This window comes from Electrophorus electricus, chromosome 14 (genome assembly GCF_041902795.1).
Source record: "Electrophorus electricus isolate QZ-2024a chromosome 14, ASM4190279v1, whole genome shotgun sequence".
NCBI classification, from domain to species: domain Eukaryota; kingdom Metazoa; phylum Chordata; class Actinopteri; order Gymnotiformes; family Gymnotidae; genus Electrophorus; species Electrophorus electricus.
Window position 1 is genome coordinate 23,435,001 of NC_137510.1, and position 15,000 is coordinate 23,450,000.

General features: G+C 50.5%; 1 protein-coding gene across 2 annotated transcripts in view; it reads left to right on the top strand.

Moving 5' to 3' along the window:
• Window positions 1-15,000, top strand: part of grin2db (glutamate receptor, ionotropic, N-methyl D-aspartate 2D, b) — a 46,762-nt gene that overhangs the window by 13,516 nt on the left and 18,246 nt on the right. For both annotated transcript variants that reach the window (XM_081696568.1, XM_081696567.1), the window contains exons 4-7: window positions 218-484; window positions 2,561-2,889; window positions 3,952-4,066; window positions 14,249-14,454. In XM_081696568.1, the coding sequence (XP_081552694.1) occupies window positions 218-484; window positions 2,561-2,889; window positions 3,952-4,066; window positions 14,249-14,454 (917 nt within the window). The remainder of the gene's footprint in view (window positions 1-217; window positions 485-2,560; window positions 2,890-3,951; window positions 4,067-14,248; window positions 14,455-15,000) is intronic.

Genomic DNA, 15,000 nt, shown 5'->3' on the forward strand with positions numbered 1-15,000 from the left:
TTGATGCAAGCTGAGAATGAAGAGCGAGCAGACATGCGAAGTGTAGTTTTTCCTCCTAATTACCCTGCGGGAGGCTCTGTCGTCCTGCGGTTAATTGTAGTTGCTGCCGTTTAAAAAACACTTCACAAGAAATCTAAATCCCATCATGCCTTATAAGGGCGCACGTGAACGGGACGCACGGGGGAGTGTGTTCATGTTGCCTTTTGCCGTTGTGCAGGAGAGCGGCTCCATCTTCCTGCAGTTCAGCTCCTCCACCGCTCTCCAGCTGGAAGTGATCTTTGAGGTGCTGGAGGAGTATGACTGGACGGCCTTCTCCGTGGTGTCCACACGTCACCATGGATACCAGGACTTCCTGTCCATGGTCGAGGGCCTGACGGATGGCTCGTTCATCGGCTGGGAGAAGAAGAGCGTGGTTATGCTGAACCTGACCGACGACCCGGGCGGAGTTCGCACACGCCGACTGCTGAAGGAACACGAGGCACAGGTGTGGGCCTGCTCCCTCCTCCCACTCACCCGCTCATTCACTCACCTGCTCATTCACTCACCCGCTCATTCATTCACCCGCTCATTCACCCGCTCATTCATTCACCCGCTCATTCACCCACTCATTCACTCACCCGCTCATTCATTCACCTGCTCATTCACTCACCCGCTCATTCATTTACCCGCTCATTCACTCACCCGCTCATTCGCCCGCTCACTCATTCACCCGCTCACTCATTCACCCGCTCATTCATTTACCCGCTCATTCACTCACCCGCTCATTCACTCACCTGCTCATTCACTCACCCGCTCATTCATTCACCTGCTCATTCACCCGCTCATTCATTCACCCGCTCATTCACTCACCCGCTCATTCACCCACTCATTCATTCACCCGCTCATTCACCCACTCATTCATTCACCCGCTCATTCACCCACTCATTCACTCACCCGCTCATTCACCCACTCATTCATTCACCCGCTCATTCATTCACCCACTCGTTCACCCGCTTATTCATTTACCCACTCATTCATTCCCCGGCTCATTCACTCACTCAGTCTCTAACTCAGGACCTCCCGCGTTCAATCACTCATTCACTTGCTCATTTCTTCACTCATTCGATCATTCATTAACCCACTCACACTACTCCCTAACTCCCCATATTCATTCATTCACTCATTCATTCACTCACTCATTGCTCTGCTCTGTGCTTCACTCTCACTTCCACTAGACTTCCTCGGTCTGTCCGTCACTCTGTCCCTCCGATCGCTCCCTGTCTGTCACCAGTTCCCTTTTACAGTCTCATCTTTGTCTCCCTCTGGCTCTCTGTTTGACTCCTGTTTTCTCACTTCTTTCTCACCCTTCTTCTTCCATTTCTTCTTGATCGTGTTTTTTTTCCCCCATTCCCTATCTGCCATATTTCTGCTTTTGCCCTTTTACCTCTCTGACCTCTCTGTTTCCTCTCTGATTCTGTTCTCCTCTCTGCCTCATTCCCCCTCATTCGAATTCTTTTCCCCCTGTATGTGTGTGTGTGGATGGGTGCGCGTGAGTCTCTGTATTTGTGTTCGTGTGTATGCGTGCAGTGGTTTCTGAGTCTGTCCTCTCCCAGGCTGTGGGTCATTATTGTGTCTGTGTGTGTGTGTGTGTTAGGAGTGCTGGGAGTTGTTATTGTACTGCGTGGGTCCCAGTGCTCTGGTGTCAGGGTTAATATAGCTCCGAGCCTGTGCCGTTTCAGTCCAGTGCCTCATGCATTAGCCCCCTCCACCAGACCTTCCTGGCCTGCGGTCCTGCTTAGTTAGAGTCCTGCTCAGCACATACCCCGCCAGGTCCCGCAACGCTGGATTAATACCCGTGGTGTAGCATTAACTCTTAACAGTGTGCCTTTTGTTTCCAGCTCATTTTAACACAATGACACAATGGGTGTTAAGTCAGCATCGGGTTTTTGTAAGTACACATGTACACTCACACTCGCACGAACACACACGAACGCACGCACATATAACAAAAAGCTGCCCTATTTGTATATTCACATGTACACCACTTTAACACAATCCTCTCCTCCCTCTACTCCTCTCCTCGCTTTCTCCCTACGCTCCTGCTACTTTTAGTTCCCTGCTCAGCAAAGAATAAATAACGCGAACCCTTAGTCCCCCTTTTCTTCTGGTTCCTCCCTCTTTCGGTTTGGCCCCTCCCCCTTTTCCCTCTCTCCCCTCACTTCCTCTTCTTCCTCACTTAACCCAGGTGGCCTTACCTCCTGCCATCTTTCTTTCTCTTCATCCTTCTCTCCGGGCATACAGCGCCACCCTTTATTACTGTAATTACTCCTCTCCTCTGCAGTTATGAGAAGCATATGCAAATGTCCTCAGCCGGCAGTATTCAGTATTCCTCTTGTATTCCGTCCGATTTTCGCGTCTCCTCTCTCCCCCAATCTCTGCCCATTTCCTTCGCTGCCCCACACCTGATGTCCTGTCCTCCTGAGTTGTCACTCCTTTGTGGCCCACTTTGTCTCTGTATTCTCTCTCTTTCTCTCTCTCTCTCTCTCTCTCTCTCTCCCCCTTTCTGTCTTCCGTCCCACAGGTGCGTCTGCTCTACTGCTCCCAGGAGGAGGCCGAGCAGGTGTTCCACGCCGCCTGGGCCGCCGGCCAGGCTGGAGCCTCTCACATGTGGTTCGCCGTGGGCCCGGCGCTGTCCGAACTGGGCCTGAACGGCCTGCCCAGCCGCCTGTTCGCCGTGCGGCCGCAGGGCTGGCGGGACGAGGCTCGCCGCCGCATCGCCCGCGGCGTCTCTGTGCTGACGCACGGAGCCGTGGCCCTGCGCAAGGACTACGGTGCCACCGGGGGGCCCCACTTCGTCACCAACTGCCAGATGGATGGGAACCGCACGCAGAAGATCCGCGGGAGAATGAAGTAAGGACACGGGGCGAGAGGGTGGTAGGGGGATGCACCGTCCTGCCCCGCGTGAACCCTGAGTCGCTGCTGATAATCAGACCCGAACAGTGGAGGCCAGAGCAGGATGTTGTAACTCTTAAAGGGATAGTTCAGCCAGATGGGAGGTTAACGGAAATGGGCAAGGCACGGAAGTTACGCAGACAGATGGGACTGATTCCATTGGTATGTTTGCTTGAACTGTCCCATTTAACCCAACAAGTCTCCTCAGGGTCCTGCATACCCTCTCCACACGAGCTGGACTGAGCGCCTCCAAACCATATGGCAAATAAAAACTGCTATGTGGGCGAATTCTCTTCTACAGAGAACCACTTCTTCCATGTGCACTGTCCCAGGGCTTGAGCTTGAGGTTATATTTTAGCATTCTTTTTTATATGTTTTGTTACGTTTGTAATAAATGAGTTTACCCTGTATGGCATATCCAGTAATTAGAGGGAAGTCGGTATACCCCCAGGCGCAAGTCGTCCTCTTCCGCCCTTAAACGACTGCAGGGGGTGGAGCAGCACGCCACAACGTTTAACCAGATCGCAGAAATGGCAGGGCAGAGAGTGGCATTCTTATAGGAGAACGAAACAAAACAAAACAACGGGAGAATGTTGTTTAGATGAAGCTTCCCATGAGGACATGGGGCTTCTCTTCGATTCTCCTTCCTGCCCCGCACGTTCAGGACCAGTCCGGCACGCGCCAGGGCCTATAACGGACAATGGATCCAAGGAAAGGGCGGCGGTGGAACGCGCCGCGCTCGCACGAGGGGCTCGGCTTCTTGAGAAAGCTGGACTCACATGGCAGCCCTGAAGCCTGGACCCCGACGGGGTAGTGATGCATGTTGGGTTCAGGAGGAAGATTCATTTGAGGCAATTAGGGAAAATGTCACCTTTTAGATTGCCTTGCTGGAAATCCAGCCGCGTGCGGGGGGAAAACGGTGTGGCAGGAAGAGGAACCCCCCCCCCCGCCGCCTCGCCTTGCCTCGCCTCGCCTCCCCCGCCTGCCTCGTTCTCATTTCTGTCTTTCTTCCATTTGCAGATATTTCAGCAACATCACCTTGGGTGGGCGGGATTACTCCTTCAATAACGAAGGCTACCTGGCCAACCCCTTTCTGGATGTCATCTCTTACACACCCGGGAATGGCTGGGAAGACGTAAGAAATAAGAAGGATTTTATTTAATTATTTATTTTTCTAAGTCCAGTCCAGGTCTGTGTGATGTCACCCTGCTCTGACGGGTTGTTTGGAGCCGCTGCTAATTGGTCATGTCCTTCGGCGCGTGCTGAAGATGAATTGCGCTTGTCAGATTCAGAATTAAATTTTTGCCTTTAAATCTTGGGGGAAAAAAAAAAAAGCTTTATATCAACTCTGCTTATTACAGTATAAAGGGCTGGAAAGGGCTTCTGCTAAAATGGCCTTCACCTGGACTGTCTAGCAGTGGTTACTTCTCAAGATGTCACTTTAATTGCCCAAGTGAAAAACATGTCTGTTCCGGTTCAAAGCTTTGCTGGTTGGTAGTGAAAATTCAGCACTGTTGCTGGTTATTCTTGAGCCAGGGCTTCATGGGAGAGCCGGTCCGCTACTGTAATAGCAAATCGGGATAAATAATATGTTTTATATTTTGTGTGATTATCCTCAGTGTTTGCAGTATAAGCTAATAGCCGTGTAGTGGGTGAGATATTGTGTTTGATTTACTTGTGCCCATTTCGCAGACTGATTTGGCGCGTTCACTGTCTGAGGTAGTGAAGGAGAGTGTTGTATTATTCAGTGAGCTGCAGGAAGTGAAACAGTTGTAAAATGATATACAACAAGCCACTACACTAATTTAGAAAGCCATTTCCCATGGCACACCCCCGGTGGAGAACCTCATTACAATTAACCGAGAACAATGCATCACGCTCGCTCCGGGAACGCGTGCTGACTGGGCTCGACTCTGGTGTGGGCCGAGCCAATACATCGACGTGTATCTGCGTGTACCACGTCACTCTAAACACGCACTGTATCACTGCAGTTAATTAAGAAAAAAAAAAGTTGGGGGGGCGGGGGCTTTAATCTTCTAAAACATAAACCAACTCGCTCTCTCTTGGTGAAAAATGTTTTACACGCCTGCGACTGACTGTAGCCCTAATCAACTGGTGCATATGTGCCAGTGCTCTGCTTCGTGTTGGCCTCTGATAGGGAACACACTCTGTGTACGGCAGTAAACAGGAGCACGGGACTGCGCGAGGACTCAGGCTCGGAGAGCGACTCGCACACAACGGTACCAAATATACTCCAGAAGGAAGATTTTGCATCCACCATGCTGCTGCTTTGGGCCTCACATGAGTCGGTGCTTCATTTGGTAATTGGAATTTAGTTGCGGCTTACTGCGTAAGCGAAGACAGACGTCCCGTAGATTACGGTTATACCTTACTGTGTCACACAAAATGGCAGAGAAAAAAGAAGGCCTTTAGGTTTGAGGTTCAGGTGGAAGTATTAATCAAAGATAAAGTGGGCGTGGTGGCTTAGTCTGCTGCAGTTATGTAACGCGTGCGGCTTTGACCCTAAGCCTCGGGGCGCTGAATAGAACAGTCATGTGTAGTATGTCAGTGGCCACCTGGGAAGTTGCATTTCTAGTCCCCTGCCGAACCCCACTGACATGAGACAGACACAAAGCTAACGGTAATATAGCCGGAAAGACGAAAAAAAGGCTTCGTCACGAGCTCCGCACTGTCACTCAGTGAAACAGCATAAAGCAGAATTATGAAGTTATACAGTAGCTGCCATACCAGGAGACAGAGACACAGGAATAAGCTTCATGGTCACGCTACGCCTTTACACGTCAGGCGTCACAGTAAAAATAACACCGGATCCGCTACCCAAGCCTCAAAAACAGAACTAGGGAGAAAAAAAGAGGTAATTTATTCATGCTTACTGAAAAACGCCTGGTGGCAACAGCAATTTGAATAGATTCATTTATGAGATCAGAATCAGGGAAAGTAAGTTTGTCTCCTGTCAACAGAAAAGCCGTGCCTAATTTGTACGCTGCCCGTGTTCTACGGGATGTGACGTGGCACTTGCGGAGCAGAGGAACAATGGATGCGAGAGTGGCTTGTTAAATCTAGGAGACGTGAGGGGGTCGCGTGGGCTAACCGGCGAGCGGCTCCAAATGGACTCCAGTGTGGGGTGCGCGGCGGCAGCTCGCCTCAGGCGTGCTGAGAGTTTGCGCGTCAATCCCTCGTGGAGGCCCGCCAGCTCAGCTCAGATTCCCACGCCACAAGCCTAGCAGCTCATTACTGATACCAGCCGTTAGCCACTGGCCTATTAACAGTCCAGACACAGTGTCACTTTACGCTTTTTCCTTCTCCCCACTGCTCTCTCTCTCTCTCTCTCTCTCTCACACACACACACACACACACTAGCTGACCAGAAGAGCAATTTGGCCCTCCAGCCTGCAGAATATTGCAGTCTTGAGATTGTCAAAGATGGCCTGAATACATCAAGGCTACACTAACAAACTGGCTGACGCAACAGCTGGATGAGAGTTACAGGACGCCGCTGCGCTGAGCTGTGTTTCAGCCCCATCTGGCCTGCAGACCCATTCCAGAAAAGCACGCAGTGCAGAGTTCCAGACCTGGAATCTCGTGGTTCTCCGAGCTCAGAGAAACCGTCTTCCTAATCCTCATCAAATATTTAATAGAGCATTATAGCATCGTGTGCTGACTTCCCATTTGTTTTCAGTTCTCTGGGAAAAGTCGATGGCCTGTTAATGTTCCTAAATTAACCTTGTAAAATGCACAGTGGATGATATATACACAATCCTCAGAATCCCTGACACAAGTGGCATGTGTGAAAGCCCTTAACACAGAGGTTTAATTCTCTTTTGCTAGATCTGTTCACTAATGTAATGTACACTTTACTTAAACAATTACGCTGTCACACACAGCGTGTCTTGAGGTATAACCATTCATCACATCAGAGGATAAAACCGTCCAGTTGTAAACAGAGCCTTCCTTTCCCATCTCTAAAGCCTGTTTGCGGCAAATCGGATCTGCTGCGCATTGTCTGTTGTTTATTTTGTTTACACACCACCGGGTGGATCTTGAGCCGCCGCTCCGAGTTAGCCGCGTCCCATTATCCCGGCTCTGTTGCGGGCTCTTGGAGGGCTACTCGCGCGACAGAACCTCCCCGGGGAGACTGCGTTTGATCACGGTCGACCCAACCTCCTCTCTCCCACACTCCCACATCGGCATGGCGCGCAATCCCCGCAGCTCTGCTGTTCTGTTCCGGTCCGCGCGCTCCCACCCGGGTTCGGAGCTGCGACATCATCCCTGCTTTTTCCACTGAAGTGACCTGGAACTGGATGAGGGAAGCTCGAGAGAGCAGCGCGAGGGCGCTAGGAAGAGCGGAGTGGAATTCGCTGGAAGACATCAAAGCGGATCATGAGGACATGACACTTATCTTTGCGGATCATTAGCGTTTATACCTTCTGCTGGCAGCAATTACTGAACCGGAGTCGAATGCCTCCTCCCTCTGCACCCACCCTTCTTAGGTGTGCTTCCCTGCTTCATGAACATTTTATTTTTTTTAAAAAGAGAAGAAGCTTTCTTTCCAGAACCCTCAGCGCTGGCTGATGTCACCTGTTTAGACATGTGTCAGCATCTACCTGCGCGGAGGTTGTTCTCACGGCACCGTCTGTGACAGACGGACTCGCGAAAACCCGTCATCCTCCAGCACACCTTTCCTGCCTTGCCTTGCCGCTTTTAGCCGGCAGCGGGAAGCTGACGTTGGCGTTAGCAAGGCGAACCCCTCCACCAGTGAGGAGGGCGGGCGGGCGGGCGGGCGGACCGACCGAGGTGTGCAAGGTGATGTAAGGACATAACGGGAACGCGGACGTGGACGGACGGCCGGCTAAGCGAACCGTCAGGGTGCCTGTGGTGGGGTGATGTGTTCTCCTGCGTGGTGGTGAGGGCCGACGTGGAGAGGCTATGTGTGGGAGAAGATCCATGCCTGCAAGACTTCTGCTGCTTCGCTTTCAATTAGTCGCCTGTGTCCAGAGCCCACGCACTCTCGCAGTCAAACCCCAGCAGCAGACTGCCTCCAGGATCCTGTCTCACGCTTCCGCACACGCTCTCCCGACTCCACACGCACACCAGATCGGCTGGGCGGGAGCTACAGCTCTCGCAGCGCCTGTGAGCGGTGAATGGCGTGACAGAAACCGAGGGAAGTACTTCTGCAACACTGGTATCTGTTCACCACGTGCTAACATGTCAGAGGCCATAACTCTTATTGTGGACTTGCAAAATAGGACCCCTCACAGGGAAATGAGTGTGGACAGAGTGAATCACAAAGAAAATACAGTGATGTTGAGAGGGAGGGGTACATTGGCACCCGTCAAGTGTAGCCAGACAGGAAAGGAAACGAAAACGCGAGGAGATAAAGTTGTATAATGTTCAGCCATTTTTCATAGTCGGTGCCGCAAGGTTCTTTGAGTTCAAGTTCAAGTTCAAGAGGTTTTATTGTCATTTCAGCTATATACAAGTACACAACAAAAACGAGACAATGTTCCTCCAGGACCATGGTGCAACATAAAAACAACAGTGCAACAGACAACATGCTACACAAGTGCAAACAGTCCAATCTAGTGCAAAATGTCATTAAATAAACATTAAATAAACAATAATAAATACAGGACAGGACAAATACAAAATACAAAATACAAACTAAAGTGCTAAATCACTGCTAAATACCGAGCTCCCAGACTAGTCTGCATGAGGCGTGTCAGACGGACCTCTCAAACGAACGCAGGTGTTGTGCCACCCTGTTCCGCAAACACCGCCGTGGTCACCAATATGACCCACCGCTGCTGTGTCATGACGTAATCAGCCGAGCTGGCGTTTTTACAGACAGCCTTCGTGTGAGATTTTCCTTTCATAAGATGTTTATTTCATGGAGCGATGATATTCCATTGTTGGCCGTCCACTCCCTCTTGTGCAGGGAAAAATAAGGTGTTTGATCGCAAATTTTCCCCGTTACAAAACGTACATCCTGACTCGTTGGTCTATTTTTGGATTCAAAGTTTTTTCTCTTAATTGTGAATTTGCTTTTGGATTTTGCATCTTTGGGTTTTCGTTGTGAATTTGGAACTTGTGGATCATGAATTCAAGGCTAAATAAAGCTAATTAGTTCTGAAAGGAGCTGATTGTAGGCCTGTAGCTCTGCACGGTGATGTGACAGTAATCAGACCCGTTGTTTGCTAAGCAAACAAAAAGGCTAATTATTGTCTAATTATATACAGACTGCAGAGAACGGGTAGAATATATCTCAGCCTTAACAGATATCCCACAGGACAGACTGCAGCGATGTTGGACAGCCTGAGCTGTACAGACACTTTCTTGGCTTGCACCTCCTTTCCCCAAGGAACCTTGGGTGGAACAGTGTGTTTGATTGTGTGTGTGTTTGTGTGTGTGTGTGTGTGTGCGTGTGTGTGTGTGTGTGTGTGTTAGATGGCGTTTACTGTCAGTCTGCATAGACCTTTAAGATCGCAAACAAATAAACCAGCCTTAAAGGTGAGACACCGCATATACAAATGAGGGCTTTTTCCCCTGCTGCTGTTATCTGCAGTTGTTGTTGCCAGAAAGGCGTATTATGAGCCTGTTTTGCTATTCTTTTCTCTTTTATCCACACAAGCAAATGAGCTGGACTTAATGGCACTCTTAGCAAATCAAGCCCTCAAGTGTCTCACTGACCTTTTCCTCTATGGGCCAGCACTTAGCGAGAGACTCCTTCTTTCTCTCTGCAGAAATACGGAAAGCCGGTGTGCTCTCGCTCTCTCTCTCTCTCTCTCACACTCACCCAGCAACTGGTCCAGGGCGGAGCTCGGGGGAGGCGGCGCTTGTGCGCATGTAGCAAACGCTTGAGCCTGAGCCGTTTGCTTCTATCAGCCCGCTGCGCCAACACTCCGATCCCAGGCTCAAAACGAGCTGTGATGGGCCATGTTTGACCTCCGACCTCTACACTGGAGATTCACTGTGAACAGAGAGAGCGTGAGCGCACGCAGGGAAAGTGTACAGGCGGATTATCATTATTATATCTTTTGCCTCCATTAAAAATGTAATTAAAAAAGACTCAAATTTAAAAGGAGAACTCCTTGGAACTTGAAACGCTCTTTTGTTCCCTGGTAAAGGTCTTTAGCAACTCAAGGGTCCAAGCACTGTCAAGGCTCTTCTTTATACCCTCATATCCAGCTGTTCGATGTCCTTACTATGGCCCTCATTCATGTATTGAAATCATAATTTCAGGAAATAACCTGACTACGCCACCTAGGGAGTTTTCCCCTCAGGAAATATTGACAGCTAGCAGTAAACACTGCTTTGTAACATCTCTGATGTTATTTGGTGGACGAAATGCATTGCTATGTTAAATATTCATATCCAGGTCATACTCTGGCACAAAATATAACAAAAAGGTGTAATAACATTAAAGTTATAAGTTATACATTACAATTTAAGGTGTGCAGGGGTCTATGGTATTTTCTTTTTGGCGAGTGTTTTTTCACATACACTAATTTTGTGGTGTAGTTTCTGATTAGCCGTGGCTTATTAGGGACAAGGTCATGCTTAAGTAGTCTGACAGGAAGGATAACTGCTGTTTCACCGTGTAGGGAAGGGATGTGTGCGGCTCGGCTCGGGCCGGAAGGTGTGTAGGGGGCCATGTCTGCCATTCCCCGAGGAGCTCCAACAGTGCGTTCCTTTCTGCAGACAGCTCCTGTTGGGCCGCATTTTAAAAAAAAAAGACGTTTGTAAACGCGTCGCTCAGTCCATTCCGCCATTTCTTTTTCAAAGCAAAGCAGCGGAACTCTCGGCCGTTTCGCAGTCGGTTGCCTTTGCCGAGAAGGACATGCGCGAGGCCGCCTTCAGGTTCACTTCTAAGAAGGCCCCTTAGAAGATGGCGGACTTCCGAATGGCACAGCCTTCAACTCCAGAACGTGCCCGCGCTGTCTAAAAAAGCTGCCTAGGTAGGCACCTCCGTCCCAAATGCAGCGCAGCATTGTGTGTAGTAAACGCACACAGGTACGTTCGGAAAGAAGATTCAGAGATGTGCTTTAGAGCAGGATGGGAAATATTGAATGACCATCAAAAGCCTGATGCCCCTCAACAAGTGATAATAATAAAATAACACATTCATGACTTTATTAATTATGTAATAATAAAGTGCAATTAAATAGGAGATTGGATATCCTGATTGATGCCACTCTAGCAAAAGAACTCTAGGATTAGGCATAGTGGCTGCTCACACATCCACACATGGACAACTACACCATAAAATGGTCACCATATATTAATATGGTACCTTTTCCCTTCACGCTTGCATGCACACACACACACACACACACACACACACACACACACACACACACACACACACACACACACACACACACACACACACACACACAGAGTGAGAAAAGGAAAGGAAAGGTGGGGAAGCCTCATGATGGAGGACAACATGAAGGACAGCGTAGAGGACGTAGAGGAGGACGCAGAGGAGGACATAGAGGATGTAGAGGAGGATGTAGAGGAGGACGTAGAGGAGGACGCAGAGGAGGACATAGAGGAGGATGTAGAGGAGGATGTAGAGGAGGACGTAGAGGAGGACGTAGAGGGGGACGTAGAGGAGGATGTAGAGGAGGATGTAGAGGAGGATGTAGAGGAGGATGTAGAGGGGGATGTAGAGGGGGATGTAGAGGGGGATGTAGAGGAGGACATAGAGGGGGATGTAGAGGAGGACGCAGAGGAGGACGCAGAGGAGGACATAGAGGGGGATGTAGAGGAGGACGCAGAGGGGGATGTAGAGGAGGACATAGAGGAGGACAGCGTAGAGGACGTAGAGGAGGACGTAGAGGAGGACATAGAGGCGGATGTAGAGGAGGACGTAGAGGAGGACGTAGAGGAGGATGTAGAGGAGGACGCAGAGGAGGACGTAGAGGGGGATGTAGAGGAGGACGCAGAGGAGGACGCAGAGGAGGACATAGAGGGGGATGTAGAGGAGGACGCAGAGGGGGATGTAGAGGAGGACAGCGTAGAGGACGTAGAGGAGGACGTAGAGGAGGACATAGAGGGGGATGTAGAGGAGGACGCAGAGGAGGACGTAGAGGGGGATGTAGAGGAGGACGTAGAGGAGGACGTAGAGGAGGACAGCGTAGAGGACGTAGAGGAGGACGTAGAGGAGGACATAGAGGGGGATGTAGAGGAGGACGCAGAGGAGGACGTAGAGGAGGACGTAGAGGAGGACGTAGAGGGGGACGTAGAGGAGGATGTAGAGGAGGACGCAGAGGAGGACATAGAGGGGGATGTAGAGGAGGACGCAGAGGAGGACGTAGAGGGGGATGTAGAGGCGGATGTAGAGGAGGACGTAGAGGAGGACGTAGAGGAGGACGTAGAGGAGGACGCAGAGGAGGACGTAGAGGGGGATGTAGAGGAGGACGTAGAGGAGGACGTAGAGGAGGACGTAGAGGGGGATGTAGAGGGGGATGTAGAGGAGGACGCAGAGGAGGACAGAGGGGGATGTAGAGGAGGACGCAGAGGAGGACGTAGAGGGGGATGTAGAGGAGGACGTAGAGGAGGACGTAGAGGGGGATGTAGAGGAGGATGTAGAGGAGGACGCAGAGGAGGACATAGAGGGGGATGTAGAGGAGGACGCAGAGGAGGACGTAGAGGGGGATGTAGAGAAGGACGTAGAGGAGGACGTAGAGGGGGATGTAGAGGAGGACGTAGAGGAGGACATAGAGGGGGATGTAGAGAAGGACGCAGAGGAGGACATAGAGGGGGATGTAGAGGAGGACGCAGAGGAGGACAGCGTAGAGGATGTGGAGGAGGATGTAGAGGAGGACGTAGAGGAGGACGGCGCAGTGGATGTAGAGGACGTAGAGGAGGGCGTAGAGGAGGTACAGGAGGTGGAGGAGGACTGAGCAGATAGCCAGAAGAAAAGAAATGAAACGTCCAATCAGATGGAAAATGGAGACACAACTGGACCCAGTAGAGCAGATACATGCGCAAAACAATCAACCCAAACAGATGTGAAAATAGCAAAGTGTAATTGTTGGCAAAATAATTATTAGATAGGCAGAGAAAAGTAAGAAGCAAAATAGTTTTTAGACACAATACTGAATATATAATACAACCCCCCCCCCCAAAATGCTAATAAAATAAAGTAGGTCTAAGCAAACTGGCTCAGGCAGAAGGCCTCCGAGGGAAGGCTCGATCCCATCAGTCATTGGTACCGGTACCACAGATCCGCCAGTGGTGACGCTCCAGGCCAGAACCCAGCCAGAACACGTGATGAATCGTGTGAGTAAACATTGCGTGCGTTATAATATTCTCTGCATTACGCAGTGAGACAAAGACCAGTATATAATAAAAGCGTTTTGAACCACAGCTAAGAGCACCCATCCCTTCAGGCACAAGATAATTGCAGTGGCGGTGATAAAGCAGAATCGTCACGTGTTTATGTTTCCGTCACTGTCTGCAGTGATCAGTAGCCGTGATCCACACCCGAACCTAATTAGACCCCATGATTAGCCACATAGAGCTCAAATGTGCCAAAAAACACTGCACGTGATAATTATTTTTTTTTTAAGATAATAAAAGTACCTGCTGATGCAAATACCCAGCAGTCAGCGGCCTATACACGGGCGTGCTAGCACACACCCGCCTTAACAGCAGCATGTCTATCATTAATGGCATATTTACGTTAGGTCATATTTACGTTAGGAAAATAAAGAGGCATTATGGCACCCAGCCCATAACTTCAGGCAAAAACCGCCAGCCAGCAGTATGAAGGCCAGAAGCAGCACAAACGCGGGAGCTGTGCTTATACGCGGGTGCTAACGGCTAACTGCTAATGCAGCAGGAAAGCAGGAGGGGGGTGGGGGTGAGGGTGGGGGCTACGGTGGCTGTCAGTGGCCATAAGTGATTTATGGCAAAATGAAAGGTCTGCCAGTTACATTACCATGTGCCCTGTGTGTGTGTGTGTGTGTGTGTGTGTGTGTGTGTGTGTGTGTGTGTGTGTGTGTGTGTGTGTGTGTGTGTGCGTGCGTGTGTGTGTGTGTGTGTGTGTGCGTGTGTGTGTGTGTGTGTGTGCGCGTGCATGTGTGTTTGTGTGTGTGTGTGCGCGTGTGTGTGTGCGTGTGTGTGTGCGTGCATGTGTGTGTGCGTGCGTGTGCGTGTGTGTGTGCGTGTGCGTGTGTGTGTGTGTGTGTGCATGTGTGTGTGTGTGTGTGTGCGTGCGTGTGTTTGTGTGTGTGTGTGTGTGTGTGTGCGTGCGTGTGTTTGTGTTTGTGTGTGTGTGTGGTCTCAGGTAGGATGGTGGGAGAACGGAGTGCTCCGTCTGCGTTACCCTGCCTGGTCTCGCTACGGCCCTTTCCTGCAGCCGCCAGACGACGCGCAGCATCTGAGGGTCGTGACCCTGGAGGAGAGGCCATTTGTCATCGTGGAGCTGGCTGACCCCGCGTCCGGAACCTGCATCCGGGACTCCGTCCCCTGTCGACGACCCCTCAATGCCACGTCAGTAGCGCTAGCGTGTCATCCCTTTGCTGCGCTGTGCCTGTCCTTAGAGCCGCGCATTTGGACACGGTTTCACATGCTGGACATTCCAACCATGGACAGATGATCTCATTCTTTAGATGCTTCGTAGGATAATGCCTTCATAGGGATCTGGAAAATTCCATGCTAGGTGGGATACACTGTTATGTCATTTGTCCTATATTGTTATGGGAGCTCAGCGTTAGCTGGACAAAGCCTCGCTAGGTTAAAGCTAAAAGGAGTTCAGTATAGTCTGTTGGCCGGAGGCCAGACCCAGATTAAACCTGATTGTGGATGAAAAAGAATTCCGGATGCTGATTCGCCCTCGGAGCCTCGGTTAAGACTAGCCTTAATCCACGCCTGTTAACCCGACCGTTAATGTGTCATTTTTTTCCCGAGCCACTCACGCAACCTTTCCGGTTGTTCCGATGGGCTAAGCAGTTTGTTCCTGAAGCACCTGAAGGCTTGTCTTTTCAGCGTGCGCTCTGCTCCGGCGTCGTGAGCCAGAGATGGAGGACCTCCCTTTGT